The 16,055-nt window shown below is 39.6% G+C and overlaps 1 protein-coding gene across 2 annotated transcripts; it reads left to right on the forward strand.

The window, feature by feature from the left end:
- Window positions 1–18: 18 nt before the first annotated feature.
- On the forward strand, window positions 19–15,997 carry hps5 (HPS5 biogenesis of lysosomal organelles complex 2 subunit 2). 2 transcript variants are annotated; one of them, XM_085166324.1, is made up of 23 exons: window positions 19–304; window positions 2,898–3,027; window positions 3,417–3,527; window positions 3,660–3,724; window positions 3,963–4,155; window positions 4,397–4,527; window positions 5,620–5,838; window positions 5,917–5,988; window positions 6,128–6,216; window positions 6,448–6,626; window positions 7,941–8,099; window positions 8,194–8,353; window positions 9,378–9,495; window positions 9,832–9,978; window positions 10,102–10,170; window positions 10,257–10,840; window positions 11,138–11,258; window positions 11,457–11,606; window positions 11,704–11,823; window positions 12,963–13,076; window positions 13,162–13,268; window positions 14,324–14,615; window positions 15,575–15,997. In XM_085166324.1, exons 2-23 carry the CDS (start codon window positions 2,920–2,922, stop codon window positions 15,633–15,635), a joined length of 3,369 nt encoding a protein of 1,122 aa, XP_085022450.1. In that variant the 5' UTR covers window positions 19–304; window positions 2,898–2,919; the 3' UTR covers window positions 15,636–15,997. The 2 variants fall into 2 exon arrangements, with proteins under 2 accessions (XP_085022450.1, XP_085022451.1); XM_085166325.1 differs by having other exon boundaries at window positions 19–261.
- The last annotated feature ends 58 nt before the right edge of the window (window positions 15,998–16,055 follow it).

Raw genomic sequence — 16,055 nt, forward strand, 5'->3', positions numbered from 1 at the left:
CATCTTTACCTCAGAGGGATTATTTGCTGCAGTATCCAGAGTATATGTGTAGCCTTTCTAAATGCGCAACTGATTTGGGTAATAAATGCAGACGCTTTCAATTTCAGTTGATCTGAAACTCAGAGGAAGCCCACGCGCTGCTTTCAGGAAGTGCCCTCATCAGCTGAATGAGTGAGTGAGACTGTCACGGGTCTTCTGGGCGAGACTTTCTCCAGCACAGCGGAGCAAAGACGCAATAAATCTGGGATGTAAGAAAGCCTTGTAAGTGTGGTGTTACAGCCGGGAGAGTTGCTCGGTATATCTGGTGAGTTTAATTTACGAAGCTGGAGGTGAATGGACATGACAGCGTTTAAGCTAGCATTCTTGCTAAGTTGTTATTGAAAACAAAGTGGGAGGAGCGGGCTGGTTAGATTTGTGTTAACTGTAATAAACGGTGACAGTGAAATGTTTGAAATAAGTGTTACACTTTTAAATATTTCCCCGTGGTTCCGGTGTGTTTTGACGCAAATTTTAGCTTCAGTGATTTTTGGACCGGTGTTTCAGATTAACTGGTGTTAGATTAACTCGTGACGGTGGGCGCTGCTTTTCAGGACCCACTAACGAGGAAGTAAACACTGCGAATATTTTAATCTTTAAGTGGATATTATTGTGTGTCTGTGCGCGTTGTCACGTTTCGCATTGTTTTGGGCCAAAAGAGAAAACGCTTTCGATTTTAAATTATGATCGTGACATGCGTGAATCCTCTGCAGCAACGGCAATGAACAAACATAGGTGACGAGACTACTGCCTGTTTATAATACTGAAATGTTTAATAAACGCGCTATCTTTGTTCCTCCCGTATATTGTTACTGCTCTGATGACATTTGAGGTTTGTCAGTCCCACAGTTGGATACAGCTACACCAACATGAACTGGGTTTTAGTCTACCCGTGCGACAGTCTACTACCAGAGAAATTTTTGACGCAGCAGCATCTGATTCGATTCTGACGTATTTCAGACGGAGAATGTCTGTTTCATGCCCAGAGTGTTTTGGTACTTGCATCTTACAAAAAAAAACTATGGAATAAATAAAATGTCATCACTATTTATTTTTGGTTTACTATAATCAGGGTTATTTTTGCCTATTTATTTTATTCACAAGACAAAAGGCAGTTTATTTTAACATACAATAAAGGTGTGGAAAAATAATTACTTTTGTATGGTATATATTTATTTATTTAATAGCACTGATGTGTTTTAAAGTTGGTATAGATGGTGAATTAGAGTAAATGTGGAAAGTTCTGATCTCGGAGGTTGTCAATATAGAAAAATCTGGACACTGCGTGAGTGGGAGGACTCATCTTTATTAGCAGAAATGGAGAGGCCATTGAACTTCTAGGGATTCATTATAATGTTGATTTTAAAAATCGACAATTAAGGAGAGATGCCACATGTTTGGACTGAAGTACATGGGTTACTTTTTATATTCTGCTTCATACAGTGAACCAAGTGCAAATGTAGGGTTTTGTCTCATTGCTTCAGTAATGGCATTCACCAGTTTAGCAGTTTGTGCCTTCTCTTTGAAAATTTTTATAAAGCAGAATTATGGGGAAAAACTGGGCATATAATGTAGTTACAAGCACGTTAATATGAAAGGGGCGGTGTTGGCAGCGTGTGAACAGTAACAAAGATGGTTTCACTGGCAAAGAAAGATGGAGCTATAATATTACATAAATATGAGCTTAAACACTTAATGCAGACTGAAAGCAGCACAGCTGCTGCACAGTGTCAGTAAGTGAGAGGGAAAGTATAGCATTTGTTCAGTAAGACTGGAACAGTGCTATTAATAAAGTTTAGCAAGGAAGGAGAGCAGCCAAAAACAATGCTCACCGTGTAAGTTAAATGATTTCAGTGTCACAGTGTTTTCATTAAGAATAATGAGAATCAGAGAGATTACATTTTATTACTGAATTATTATTATTATGTATTAATTATTGTTTGTAAGATTTATTATTTCAGGCAGATCACCAGTGGTGTTTAATGGTCTCAGAGCGTAATTGCAAATTTTATACGAGGCCATCAATTGTGAGGCCCTGTTGCTCTGATTTACAGTATAGTATAGTGCAGTAATGAAAACTGGTGTCTGGTGTAACCAACTATTCACAGTAGCAGCTCATTTTTCTGCAACTAATGCTAACATATTTATTTATAAAACTTTAACTTCTAACTTCCACTCTTGAATCTACTCAATTTAACACCACATTGAAACGCCTAACATCCAACACTAAATGAAAGATGAATCCTTTTGAACAGCAGCTAGGGCTGAATGTATCCAGCAAGAAAAAAAATCAACATCCTCCTCACGGCTTTTATCCTTAAATTCGTCAGTTAATTAAGTGCAAATCATCACTGTGCAGCACTGAGGCCTGATAATGTAGCCAGTTCTACATTTTCAGTCCCTTCAGCAGTTAAATATACTACTGTTGCACCAAATTCATTCACAAACTCACACTGAAATTACACCCCCTGTTACACTAGCATGCCAACAAACAGAAGGCCTGAGGTCAGACTGGAGTGCTGGTTCTCACCTTCATGCTGTCCTGTCAAAAGGTCTCCAGAATAAAAGGCTTTAAAAACAAAAAATGTTAAATGTTTGCTTATATGTTGGGTAATAACTAAAGGCTTCAGTATTTTAACTGAATTATAATAAAATCATTTAAAAAGTGCTCTGTGCACCAAACTAACTGTTTTAAAGAGGAGGTTCTTTTCAGGCTGGCGGTAATGTAGAGTGGAGTCATGACTGGTCAATTAAAGAGGGTAGGTACGCTGCTGAAAGTCATGTGAAGCCACATGGCCGAGGGCCATGGTATGAACTCCTATTTTCTTTCATACTTATCTGACTCACTCTTTGTCCTTCAGCTGTGTTGGAGCACCAGTGAAGATGCCTCCGATACCAGTTGTTCCAGATAACCACAATTATGTCCTGGCAGAGTTCGACTGCCTCGATCCACTTCTCTCTGCTCTGCGTTTGGACTCCGGCAGGCTAAAGGTAGTAATTCTAGCCAGTTTTCTATTTATATTCAAGTAGGCACCTCATATTCCTAAATATCTTTAAAGAAGGACTTGAAACAAAAACAAATTAGTGGATGTAATGTGCCAAGAATCTTGTTTATTTTGATATTTGTTGTTTTGGTGGTGTTTATATTTTAACCATTAGTGATCTGAAATAAACTACCTTCAGGCCACATAAAGGGTTACTAATGGGCGCCACCATTGCCACATGAACCGCACTTTGAGAATCCTGGCTTTAAAGTTAGTTGGACATATTAAAAAAATACACAATATGGATTTAATTTCTTTCAGCTGTAGTGGAAGAAAATTAGAAAAGCAAGAATAAAATTATGCTTGACATTAATTCTGTGTTACTCTGTGCTGCAGTGTACCTGTTTGGCAGTCTCGAGGAAGTGGCTCGCATTAGGAACATCAGCAGGAGGGGTGCACCTGATTCAGAGGGAGGGCTGGAAACAACGGCTCATCCTCACTCACAAGGTAATAAGTGACTGTGAGCCTGTGCTGCTCTTCTGTTAATGAGTGATAGAGTTAAACATAAACAGTAATGCGGTGTTTGTTTTCTTTGCATTTGTCCACTGACCCATCACTCAATGTGCGTGTTTCTCCCAGGAGGGATCCATCGCTCAGGTGGCATGCTGCCCTCACGATGAAGACTTTATTGCAGTTGCAACAAGGTTAGCGTTTATTTCAAGAAAGTAAAGAAAATGTTTTGTACCCCTCCTTGGTTTAAAATGTGTGTTAACACACCCACTTGTAGAATGCTGCCCCCTGTTGGTTAAAGTTGTAGTTAAATTCTTTTGTGGGTAACTACAAAAAGTACTTTTGAACAAGTTGCAGGCTTTTTCTTTCCTGCTTCATCTCTGTGTTTGGCTGTGGTTCCCATATTGTTCACTATGTGTGATACACATCCAGTCAGGGTCTGGTGGTGGTGTGGGAGCTGCAGTTGGAGCGGCGGGTTCGTCCAGAGAGAGTCATCGTGTCCTGGGAGCACAGAGGTCAGACAGTTACTGCACTCTGCTGGGATACAAGCGCGCTGAAAGTTTTTGTCAGCGACTCTGGAGGCAAGGTGTCCTTTCTCCGTGCAGGATCCTCCAAAATGGGAAAGGTAGTGACTGCTGATTAACATTGAAAGCTTGGCACTAATTAAAAGTAGGTACTAGTTCAGTGGTTAAACATGCAACTATAAGAGCTGCTAGCTCTTATGGTGATTAGTTTTCTGACTTTTTTTCTTTCTCAGTTTTTTTATTCTGGCAGACAAGAGCAATGCTGCCTCTGCATGCTACATTTATTATTATATTTAAAATTCATCCTTCCCTATGATATATGTATTTTTTTTTTGTCTTTAGGGGTCAGCGTTTGTTATATTCCCTGTCCAGACTGTCACCACTGTGGACTCTAAAGTGGTTCAGCTTGGGTACCAAGATGGACGACTGCTTGTGTCTTCTCTCACCCGCTGCTATCTCTGCGACACAGAGAAGTGAGTACCACCTTTGCTCCATCCGTTTTGTGTCTTTCATATTCTCTTTTTCGGGAGAAACTCACAGAGAGCTCGCACTCATGCTTCCATTTAGGTAAATGTTGTTATTAATGGTCCAGTAGTAATATGTTGGATCCATAATCATGGACATATTAGTTTTTATCACAGATTCTTCTCTTATTCTTAAAATATTAAGTTTGTATTTTTATTAAATATAAACTACAACAGATTCTTCTGTGCACAAAAGCAGTGCTACAAGCAGGATTAATACGTTGGCGAGTTTTCAGTGTCAAAGGTGCCTCACTTTTAACTTGGCTAGATCGCCATAGTAACTTATGTTGAAAATATGGTCCAAAGCACTTTATATGTCCAGTGTGCTATGCTGTGAGTTTCAGTTTGAAATCATCCGTGACACATTCTGATTAACAGTATCATTCAGTATCATCATTAACAGGATCCTATAATTGTTATACTCTGCAAAAAGAATACACTTTAAACAGCTACCCTGAGCGGTAGTTTACCTGTAGCGCCAAAGGAAGCCCAACTGTAAAGTTACAGCAGTGTGAGTGATGTGCCCCACATTGTTTCAGTGATTGAATGAGCAGCTGTTACATTAGGAAGAAAGCACCAACAGTGCGCTTGCTGGTAAAATCACTTCTGCATTTTGCGGCACCAAGTTTGTTCATTTCTGTAGAAGAAGAGTCAAATAACGCGTCGAAACCCTATTTCACGTTAGCACGCAGAGCCTGAAGTAGAAATAACAAAGAAAGCTGAATGAGAACAGAAGCAGTATTGAAATGTATTAACTTTGTTTTGTACAACATTTTTTTCTCTCTTCTTTTCTTTGCTAAATGTATCTGTATATTGTTTACATGATTGAAATAAATTAACAAACAAACAAACAGTAATCCCTGTTGTACTGCCCGTTATCTCCAACACAAATAAAGCCTTTGCGTTGAGCTTCCTGTATAGTTTATTATAAAATCAATATTTATTTTATTTTTTCCTCATGTTTATAAAAACTGTATTCCGTGGTGTATGGGGACTCTTCACGGTTGTTATATGATTTTTGGCTTCTGTGTGTCTCTTCAGGGAGAAGTTCTGGCGTGTTGGTAATAAGGAGCGTGACGGGGAGTTTGGAGCTTGCTTTTTCCCTCAGAATAGGGGATTATTAATGGGTCAGCCCCCACTGCTGTACTGTGCCCGGCCGGGGTCTCGAATATGGGAGGCCAGTTTTAATGGCGAGGTTCTGAGCACCCATCAGTTCAAACAGCTTCTGGCGTGTCCTCCACTGCCTCTCATCACCTTTAGGTATTGTGTGCTCCTGCTTAGGACCCTGTTTATTTTAAAAGCCAGACTTCTGATCTAAATTTTCTTCCTCTGACGCAGAAATGAGCCAAATTACAATCCAGTGCAGAAGACTCCACAGTCTATCGCCTTCCCTAAGCTGCTTTATTTGGGGTAATAAGCATAATTTTTCATGTCATGTTACAATATTTGAGATATTTTCATTTTATCTGACATGTTAAATTGTTTAAAAAAATCCATATGCAGATCAGCCTGTCGTTTGACTAACTATACACTTTGTTTTTGTGTATAGGGACCAAAACCTGCTGACCTGGACTGATTCTGCCATTTATATCTTCACACCTCAGAATGGACAGCTACTTTTGTGGACTGAAATTAAAGGTGTGTTTCTGCCTTCTTTTGTTCCCAGAATACCACCAACCTTTTATTTCATGAACACAAACAATTTTCCCTTAAAATGTAATCATTTTGTTATTTTACTGCAGTAACATCATGTTTATTTTTAATCTTGATAGACAGAAATCGTTAAGGGTAACGATGATCACGCAGAGCTTTGTTGTTCTGATATAATCAAGTGTAAATTATTCTCAGTCTGTTTTCTGTTTTTTGTAGATTTGCTTGATGTGGCGGTCTACCGCAGTGAGCTCTTCTGTCTCCATGGAAGCGGGCGTCTGTCCCACCTCTCCTTGTTATCTGCAGAGCGATGTGTTGAGCGCCTGCTGCGCAGGGAGTCCTGGCCTCTGGCTGCTGCTGTCTGCTGTATGTTCCAACACGCAATCACTACCAGCAGGGTAAGATCGCTACCACTCCCATACTAAAGCTGCTTTGTATTAGTGCCTAGTAGGCTCCACTAAGTTAAACTTGGCTAGATTCTATTCAGTTTCAGTCATTTTCCATTACAATGAAGTACCAGCTCAATGTGGGTGACATCGTGTTTGTGACACAATGCAACAATCGAGGAGATGGAGGTGATGGTATACCTGCTGCTTGGTCTCTGATTTGTTGTCACAGAGAACGCGGTGGGCGTTGTGTTACCATTTCCCTCTTGCTTCGTTTGAAAAATGTCAGGTTTGATTCTTGTGAAGGAGTCGCTCTCATGACTCATTCATTCATGTCGGTCCCAGGCCAATCAGTGGCATGCTTTCTGTTCATGTTACATTTTTGGCTTGATTCAGTTTGCTTGAAACCCCATCCAAGAAGGTGCTAAAAATGTCCCTAGTACCAGTACGATCACCTAATGACTAACTCTAAAGGTACAGTCGAGTTGAGTAGGTGCTAATGAAAAAGAGCAGCTGGAAGTAGGGTTAGTTAAGGCACATTTGGTTTACTTGGGACAACCTGGAGCAGGTGGCAGGGAGAGGGAAGTCAAGGTGTTTCTGCTTAGACTGCTGCCCTCGTGACCCAAACATGGAGGCATTGATAGAAGGAAGAGAAAAACGGAGAGAGTCCTTGTGTTTACTGTTAAGTTTTCATAAGAAAACATAATGATTAATCTGCATCATCAACATCAAACACAGCAGGGCTCAGTGATATTTAAAGAAACTGTTCTCAGCTATAAAAGCAAAAGAAACTTAATTAATTACTTTATTAATAATAACAACGCTGCCATCTTACCATCAACAACGTCAACAAGAAGAGGCCTTGATAGGCCTTTGCTTACACTTGTGTAAAACAGTCCTAAAGCCCGGGAGGTCAGGTAAAACTGAGCCATCCTTAAGCTGTGCTTCTGTTGGCTCAGACTTCTGTGGGGCTGCATGTGATGCACTGAGACAACTCTTTTTGTCATTTGGTGCCATTTAATTGAATCAAATTGAATTTTAAGTTTATCAAATGCTGTTTTCCATCATGTTCCTTCTATGTTAGATATATATACTACATACTACTGTGTGGAAATGTAATTCAGACTTTTAAACTAGAAAGGCAGTCGTTCGACTTCTGGTCCACACCTCTAAAATAAAAATGTCAGGCTTTAGTCAGTTTTCTTGACAACTTTTAGATGTTTGTATGCTGCAGATTAAAGTTTAAGTACTTTTTAAGGGTGTTTTTGCAGGTTTTTTACTTTGTTTATCAAGATCTTAGTAGGATTTATTTTTTATTTCATTCAGGCCAGGAAATCAATTCCTATTGACCGCCTCGAGCACCTGAAGTCTCAGCTCAGTTCCAGCACACATCTGGAGCTGATCGGGCAGCTGGAAGAGGTCATCACAAAGCTGGAGCCTCTTGACTCAGCCTCCAGCAGCCGGAGAAGCAGTATCTCCTCACATGTAAGAACTAATGTGTTTCTTTAGTTCTTCAGTGGCTCACAGTTATTCTATGTAATGAATGAAGTGCAGTGATATTAGATGCGTGGTTTTTAAGGAGAGTTTCAACGTCCTGGACTGTGGAATCTATCGAGTGATCAGTCGCAGAGGAAGCCAGTCAGATGAGGAGACGAGCTCCCTGCTTAATCACTCTGTGTCAGAGGAGGAGCGACTCAAAGAATTCAGCTTTGTGCAAGATGAGGATCAGGTCGATCACGGTAAGAGACAGTCTTAAGTGATGCATACAGAGTTACAAAGAGCCTTCTAATACTGGTGATAAAATAACACTTTTTCCATTGTATAACCTTCATATTTAGTATAATCTGCAAAAACTGAAAATTCTCAGAGATGAAAAGTTGACAACCGCAGCCAGAATTTAGTAAATATTAGCAGACACAGCATTTTTCTGTAGAGAGCAGGCTTAAGTCGATGTAACTCTTTTTAAAAATGATCAGAAGAGATTAAATTCATTAAAACTAGGCTCACTAATACTGAAACTGAGATCACGGCAAAGCAGAAATCTAACTTACTTTTCTTCTTTCTTTCATCACTCATTCTTTGACTCTTATCCTGATTCCATCTCTTTGTGTTTTCTCTCTCTTTTTTTAATATTTGATTTATGTCTCAGGATCAAATTTATTTTCTACCCCTTCTAATTTCAGCGTTAAGAGAGAGTAAAATTATTTTCAGTTTAACGCTCTACTAAAAACCAAGAAAGAGGGAGAAAAAAAACCTGTGAATAACCTAACTAATTGGATATGGGAGCGTTCCACAGGATCTGTGTAACATAACTGCTAATAATTTGACTCTTTGCCTCTCTGTTGTAATGATCATACATGTTTTTAATAACCAACTGTGTTTTTTTTCTATTACAGTATCTGACTTGCGTTTAAAAATAAAATAAAATCATTTGATAAAAACTGTTTCTCTGCTGCTGCATTGTTGGATTTGCTGTGAGTGCTGAGCAATCACTGTGATTATTGACCTGCTTTATAAATTGAATCTTCACTTTGTCCCACTGTTAATACCAAGTTTCTTATCTTTTTCCATCGTATCACTCACATACATCACTGTTTCGGTTAATTTTTTTTGTATCGTGCAGCATTTGATTTGTGTTCTCTCTTCATTAGTGTCTGCCACGTTTGCTCCATCTGCTTGCATTATGTCCACTGTCTCTCTCATCTCTTTGGTACTCCATCCATCTGTGTTTTTCCTCCGAATCTCGCCCTCACCTCTACTCAGATCCGCAGACCAGTGAGCGCACGGAGGCCGAACGATCTGACCAAGGCCTGCAGTTTCACCTCCCGCTCCCGTTCCGTCCCAAACCCCCCCGCATCGCGCTGCAGGCCGTTAAAGACAGGTGAATGAAACAAAGAAGCTTTAACTACAAACATGCCTCTCACTGCAGCTCATGCGGCTTTGAGCTATATTTTAACACTTTCTTCTTCTGAGAATTGAAACTTTCACTCAAGTGCAGCTGTGCATTCATATGCCTTACTTCCCCTTTCCGCTGAAGACCCACATCTGTGTTTTATTATTCATACTGAGGCACGTGTGGTGTGTTTAATTTTAAGGTCTCGCATTTTTCATCCTTCTGAGTCATTTCACCTTTGTATTTGTACTGCTTTCTCTTCCTCTTGTTGTTTTGCTAAATGGTGCAACAAAACGTATTTATTGTTCACCTTCTTGTCATCAGTGTTTCTAGTTTCGTTAAGAAGACAACAGAGAAGATCAACACTCTCCAGATGAATTCTGAGCTCTGGCAGAGACCTGAATTCAGAGAGGGCGGACCGACTGAAATATCAGCCACCACAAATTTGTACTCCGAGGAAATGGAGAATGAGTAAGTGCTGTTGCGACCCTGTTTTAGAGTGCTTAGAGCAATTTGTGTTGTTTTAATAGTAGCCATAAAAAACAGATAAATCCAGACTGTTTTCTTTTTTACTTTGACATGTACGTGTCACAGGGTTGGTGATGAAATATCTAACGCTGAGGCTGAAATGCAGGAACTTCAGTCAGCAACAGAGCAAGCTATGTAAGTACTGCATTTTGTCAATTTCCCCAATGCAAGATCCAGTAATGTCTTCTATTAAACGGTTACAAATATGTTTCCGACATCAGCTCCCAGATACAAGATCCTTTGGTGCTACTAGACCCAGCCTCCCTGAGAGAAGCTCTGCTGGAGTGGTTGCCGGTTCTGCAGCGAATACTTGGGTCTGTGGAGCTCAAGTCTGCTGCTGCAGGTGATTCCACTATGGATGGAGCAGGTGAGGAGAGATGGGATACGGATTATTTAAGCACCTGCTCAGATCAACGAGAGGATCCTACCTCTTCATCAGAAGAACCAACAGATGTAACAGAGAAGAACGAAACGCCTAAGCCTGAGGAAGACGAGGGACCGCGTGAGGACCAGCTAAAGTTAGACTCAACGAAAAACGGTGCTTCAAATGGGAGTCCTGCTGAGCCAGTCCGTGTGGTGCCCCCTAAACCCATACCATCAGATCTGCTGGCTCATCTCTGTGAGCTGGCCACACTGTACACAGAACTGAGCTGCTTCAGAAACCAGAATGAACAAGAGCTGGGGTGCACAGTTTTCCTGAGGCGCTACTTTTTTCTGCTGGACCAAGAGCGCGTGAGAAGAATGTGTCTGCTGTGCCATCAGGAGCAGCCCGAGATAATGAGCTCCTTCACTGAGGCAATGCTAGGTCAGACAATTATCCTTGAAAACTTACATGTATGTTTTTAGAGTTCACAAATCGACAAACAGACAATGTTTTAATTTTAAAAAGTTAAAACATTCAAATAGAAGAAAAATATGCAGAAAATAAAGGTGAAGATGTTTAATTTTGGTTAGGAAATTAAATGCATGTACTCTGCAATAATCCTATATATAACAAAAGACTAAAAACTAGTCCGAATTTTGATAAAATAATGATATACATATATTGCTCATTGATTCTTGGTGGTTTCATCTTCGTCAAATATCATGCTTGTATCTGTAGAGCTCACCCAGTCTAGCAAGGTGGTGGAGGTTTTTCAGAGAGGTGATTTGCAGAAATCTTTGAGGAGTCTGAGAGAGCTGCAGCCCTGGAGTCCAGCTCATCTCCTCGCTCACTTTCACAGGTCAGCATCCTTTTTTGATATATCACATACTTAAAGGTCTCTTCTTTAATGTTTGACCTTCAAAATGAAACACAAAGTCTTGTATTGTGTGATGTGACAGTAAAAGTGATTTGATTTTGATTTGATGTGATTTTAAACTATAGAAATAGAAAAGTGGTGTTAGACCTTGTGAGATAAGTTTGCTATGTTATCATCCAGACTGTATGAGAAGCACGGTGAGGCGGCTGTACGCTCCTTTTCCCAGTTCTATCCTACCATAACGCCTGCTGATGTAATGACCATGGCCAAAAAAAGCCATTTCCTGGCATATCTGGATAATCTGGTACAATCACAAACTGAGGAGCACAGGTACGTCTTCAGGTTAACCTTTTTGTTCAATTAAATAAAACACCATGCTCATGTTGTAGAAGCAGAATTTCACACTTATTTCTTCTTCTTTTTTGAGGCTGTCATTTTTGCAGTCCCTCCTTGATCCAGAATCGCTGAGACAGGATTGGCTGGAGCTGGCACTTACCCATGATGCTCCACAGTGCTGTGATGCCCTGACCCCTGATGGACAGCCAAGGTAAGTTAGCACATTTTTGTCTTTATCCTTCAACTGGCAGAGTGAGATTGTTTATGAGCCCAGCCTTACATTTCCATGTGATACAGGAACTGGCTCAATGATGCCACAAAGATAATGGAAGGTTGTGTGTGAGTTTTCTCTCATTTTGACAGTTACTGTTTCTGTAATCTAAAATATTTTGTGCACAAACCCTCAAAATATTTCTAATATTGTACAAAGTAATAATATTAGGCGTTTTTTAAACTGATTAAGTTAGTCACCAGGTTATCTGTATTTTGATCTTAAAATAGTTCAGCATACTGTAATGTTGTGCAAAAGTCTTGAGCCACCCCTCACTTCTTTTTATTTTGCTTCCAAAAAGCCAAACTTTCTTGTATTTTTTTAAATGCTCTTGAACAATAGTTCTTTAGCTTTCTGTAGGTCTTGTCATAATTTGGGTCTGCATTTCAGATGTAGATGTTGAGGGATCTTGTCAAGATTGATGGAAATATGAATTTTTCTGTAAAATCTGTAAAGTCTTATTGGCCACAGTTTCATTTTTCAAACACACGGTTAATGCAATAAAAGCACCTGGATAGAAAACACACAAATAACACTATCAGTTATGGATTGGCCTCCCCAGATCTCAACATTACTCAAGCAGTGTGCGGTCCTCTTCATAGAGAACAGAACAAAAGGCAGCCAACATCCAAAGTGGAGTTTTTAATGTATGACGAAACCTGGAGAGCTATTCCTCACGACATCTTAAAGAAATTAAGAAATTACGTTTCCTTAAGACTCCATAAAAATAATAGAAAAAACCAAAAAAATTACAAGAGAACATTTTAGAATGTGTCTCACTAATAAAGGTAACAGTGTAGAAGTGACTAAAGTGACTAAAAACTATCAGGCGTGTAAAAAAGTGTTCCTGTATCACTAATTTTAGTCACTAAAGCAGATAATATGTTTGTTTGTTTGTTTTATAAGTACTATTATTTAACCTGTAAGGCCCAGTAGACTAGCTGAACATGATGAAAACGAACCATAGCTGGATAGATCCAAACATAGCCGTTTCTACTGGAATCTATTTAAGTAAGATACTGAAGTGAGAACGAGGAACAATAATAAATATCACTAACTTCATGTGTTTCCTGCTGCAGGTGGCATTCACATTGTTTCGCTTGGGGCTATGGACGCCTTCTGTCGCTGCTGATTCGCCTTCCTGCAGACTTTTCCTCAAAGCAGAAGATGTTACAGACTTGTCGAAGTCACGGGTATAATTAGTAATTAGTTGGCTACCTTTAAAAAAAAAAAACGGGATGTATGTGGTATAACCCTTTGTGTAACGTGTGTGTGAAGGTACTGGACGGGCTACCTCTACCTCTGCAATGAGCTCCAACTTCGCACAGAGGCTTTCACCGCCATCTGTCAGCTGGATGACATCACCCTGCTGGATGAATCTGATGGTAAGACAAAGTCTTTAAACCACCGTCTCTCAGATAGGAAAAATTTAATTTGGGAAATCTTCACTGGATGATGAGATTTAATTACAGTAAACACGTCAGGGGTTGCAGAATGCAGTTTGTTAAAACAAAAAAATGTGCTTTTTTTAATACAAGAACAGTGCTGCATCTTTAAACTCATTACAAGAAATACAAAGATATCCGTTTTGGCTGTATCCGTATATACGTACACAGTACATCTAACTATCCATTAATAAGTAAGTAAGAGTGAGGACAGTTAAAGTAAATGCAAAACCTGTGATCAGCTGTTCTTGTGCGATGAGCAGGTAATAGGTCTAAATTAATCATTACCATGTAATAAAGATGGTCTCGATAATCTTCTTAAACTCCAACTGTGGAGCAGGAGTTATGAAATACAGACTTTACTGACCGACTCATTTAAACTGAGTAACTCAAGTCAATTCATTTCACTTGGTTTCAAATCACAACACCGTTGACCTCAAGAGATTTATAATGTAAGGTAAAGACCATACGATAATAGAGAGAAAACAACCCCCTATGAGCAAGCGCTCCCATTCTACTGTTAAATATCCTGAGAACCAGAAGTAAGCCTGTAGTCTGAGAGCAAAGTACTCTGTTGCGGTTATGCGGTACTATAAGGTCTTTAAGATAAGATAGTGCCTGATTATTCAGAGCTTGGATGTGAGGAGAAGAATTTTTAATTTGATTTAGAATTTAACAGGGAGCCAATAAAGAAAAGCCAATGTGGGAGAAATATGTTCTCTCTTTCTAATCCCTGTCAGCTCCCTCGCTGCAGCATTCTCCTTTTATTTAATGCTGTGGTGGAGGACATAGGGTAGCCTTGGAAATGTTTGACTTCACAGGTTGTCTGAGTGAAGAAATTCAGGAATGCCTTTAACACTTGCGTGGACAAATTCCTTGGAACTGTATCCTGTTACTTGGCTGGTTCATTTAGTTATTATTGAGAGTGTAAAATGGCCACGTTTGTAAATGTAAAAAAGCACTAACGTGTGTTCCTTCTCTTCTTTATTTGCCAGGTGTTAGGCCCCAGACCGTGGACGAGTGGAAGCTCTTGATCCAGCTGTCTCAGCAGTGCAGCAGCACGGTCAACTCGGAGCAGGTCGCAGGTGCAAACGGGAGCGACTGGTCCAATGGCTCAGCAGACTGCAGAGGAAAGATCAGCCCGGAGAGCCTGACTCTCATGCTGGCTAGGACTGTTGGGCCTGACCAAGCTCTGACCATCCTGGAGGACTGTGGTGTTCAACTGGTCCTTTCACCCCACTCCAAACTGGTCTGTGAGGTGCTGAGAGTCGCTGAGAAGAGGCAAAGGTGGGTCAGGCTATCAAATGTTTAGAATCTCAAAACAACAGGATAGACTATTCATGTATTGTTAGATGCAGAAAACGGTAAAAAATTGGGGTCTCCTGCAGTTCCTGGCTGATGTGAGGAAGTAACGTTCACAGAAACAAACCTGCAACATGTTTGGATGTTTGCATAACAAACTGCTGACACTGATTTATTTCCTTGTTCATTAAAACACGTAGTCGAGCGAATTAGTAGTGGTAATTGTTGTAGTTTGCACTTTTACACACACTGAACTTAAGTTAGTTGTTAGTTTGCTATTTTTTGTACTTAACACAAAGCAGAATCTTGTGTGACTAAGATTCCCAAACGGGACTAAATGTAGTTCACAGCTCAACAGCAGGCTGCAAACAAACTGACCTTATACTGACTACATTTCATGTAAAATTTGTTTGTACGGTCATTAAACCAGAGGCACTCTGAGAGCACAATCCTCCGTCAAGACAGGTCACTCGCTGGGCTGTTTACTTTTAAGGGAACATTATTATATTTTGTATATATCATTTTGTTCTTTTTACATGTTCTATAAGACGTTTGTAATGCAGCAGAAATCAAATACGTTTATAAAAGTTTATAAAATATACATTTTATATTTATATTTTTATATTTTATATTTATTAATATTTGATCAGATTTCATCTGAGCAAACTGTAAGTTGGGTAAATGAAGGAGACTGAAATGTCTCCCGTCCTATTTTTAAGCTGTGATGCACATTGACACACGTTCACATTGCTCTGTCCTCTGGATTAAAATACAGGCTTTGCTTGACAACATAGCTCCGTTTATTCAGGGTGAACATACTGTTTCCTATGTCAAAGTTAATCACTGAGGTTTTTTGTATCCATCTCTCTTGAATAAAAAGTCAGCTCAGGTTAAAGATTTCTTTGTCATAAAAAAAAACTATTAAAAAGTATTTTATTTTTCAGGGCCATGATCCAGACGATGCTCGAGCGGTGCGATCGGTTCTTGTGGTCTCAGCACGCCTGACTCCAGATCTGAAACCAAACAACATACAGCTAACACTTACAAGTCTTCCCACTAACTGCTGTTAAAACTGTGACTTAATTTATTCACTGTGATATCTGTCAAAGTCCCCGACTTTAAATGAAGTTATTTATCTCAGAGTGAAAACAGTATTATGTGTCTTCATTGTGTGTACTTGCACATTTCTGTGAATACTCATGCGTGTGTGCCTGCAATGTGTGAGTTTTCTTAATTAGTAGTTCTGGTTACTGCTTTTTGCATGTTTCATGCGACCAAATGAATCAATACATTTTTCTGCTTTAGCAAAAATAAACTGACCAAACTAACTGAGCAAAATAATGTGAATAAAAGCCATCTGCATCAAAGCTCTTAATGCTTTCATTGTTTGTTTTTAAGGTTTCATTTATCGTGCTGTCGATCCTT

The sequence above is a fragment of the Neolamprologus multifasciatus genome, chromosome 7, assembly GCF_963576455.1.
Source record: "Neolamprologus multifasciatus chromosome 7, fNeoMul1.2, whole genome shotgun sequence".
Taxonomy (NCBI): Eukaryota; Metazoa; Chordata; class Actinopteri; order Cichliformes; family Cichlidae; genus Neolamprologus; species Neolamprologus multifasciatus.

Coding starts and splice junctions, on each gene's coding strand:
- hps5 (XM_085166324.1), top strand. CDS start 2,920: ATGCCTCCGATACCAGTTGTTCCAGATAACCACAATTATGTCCTGGCA. Junction 6,217..6,447: donor TTTGTGGACTGAAATTAAAG/GTGTGTTTCTGC, acceptor TGTTTTTTGTAG/ATTTGCTTGATGTGGCGGTC. Junction 11,259..11,456: donor CTCCTCGCTCACTTTCACAG/GTCAGCATCCTT, acceptor GTTATCATCCAG/ACTGTATGAGAAGCACGGTG.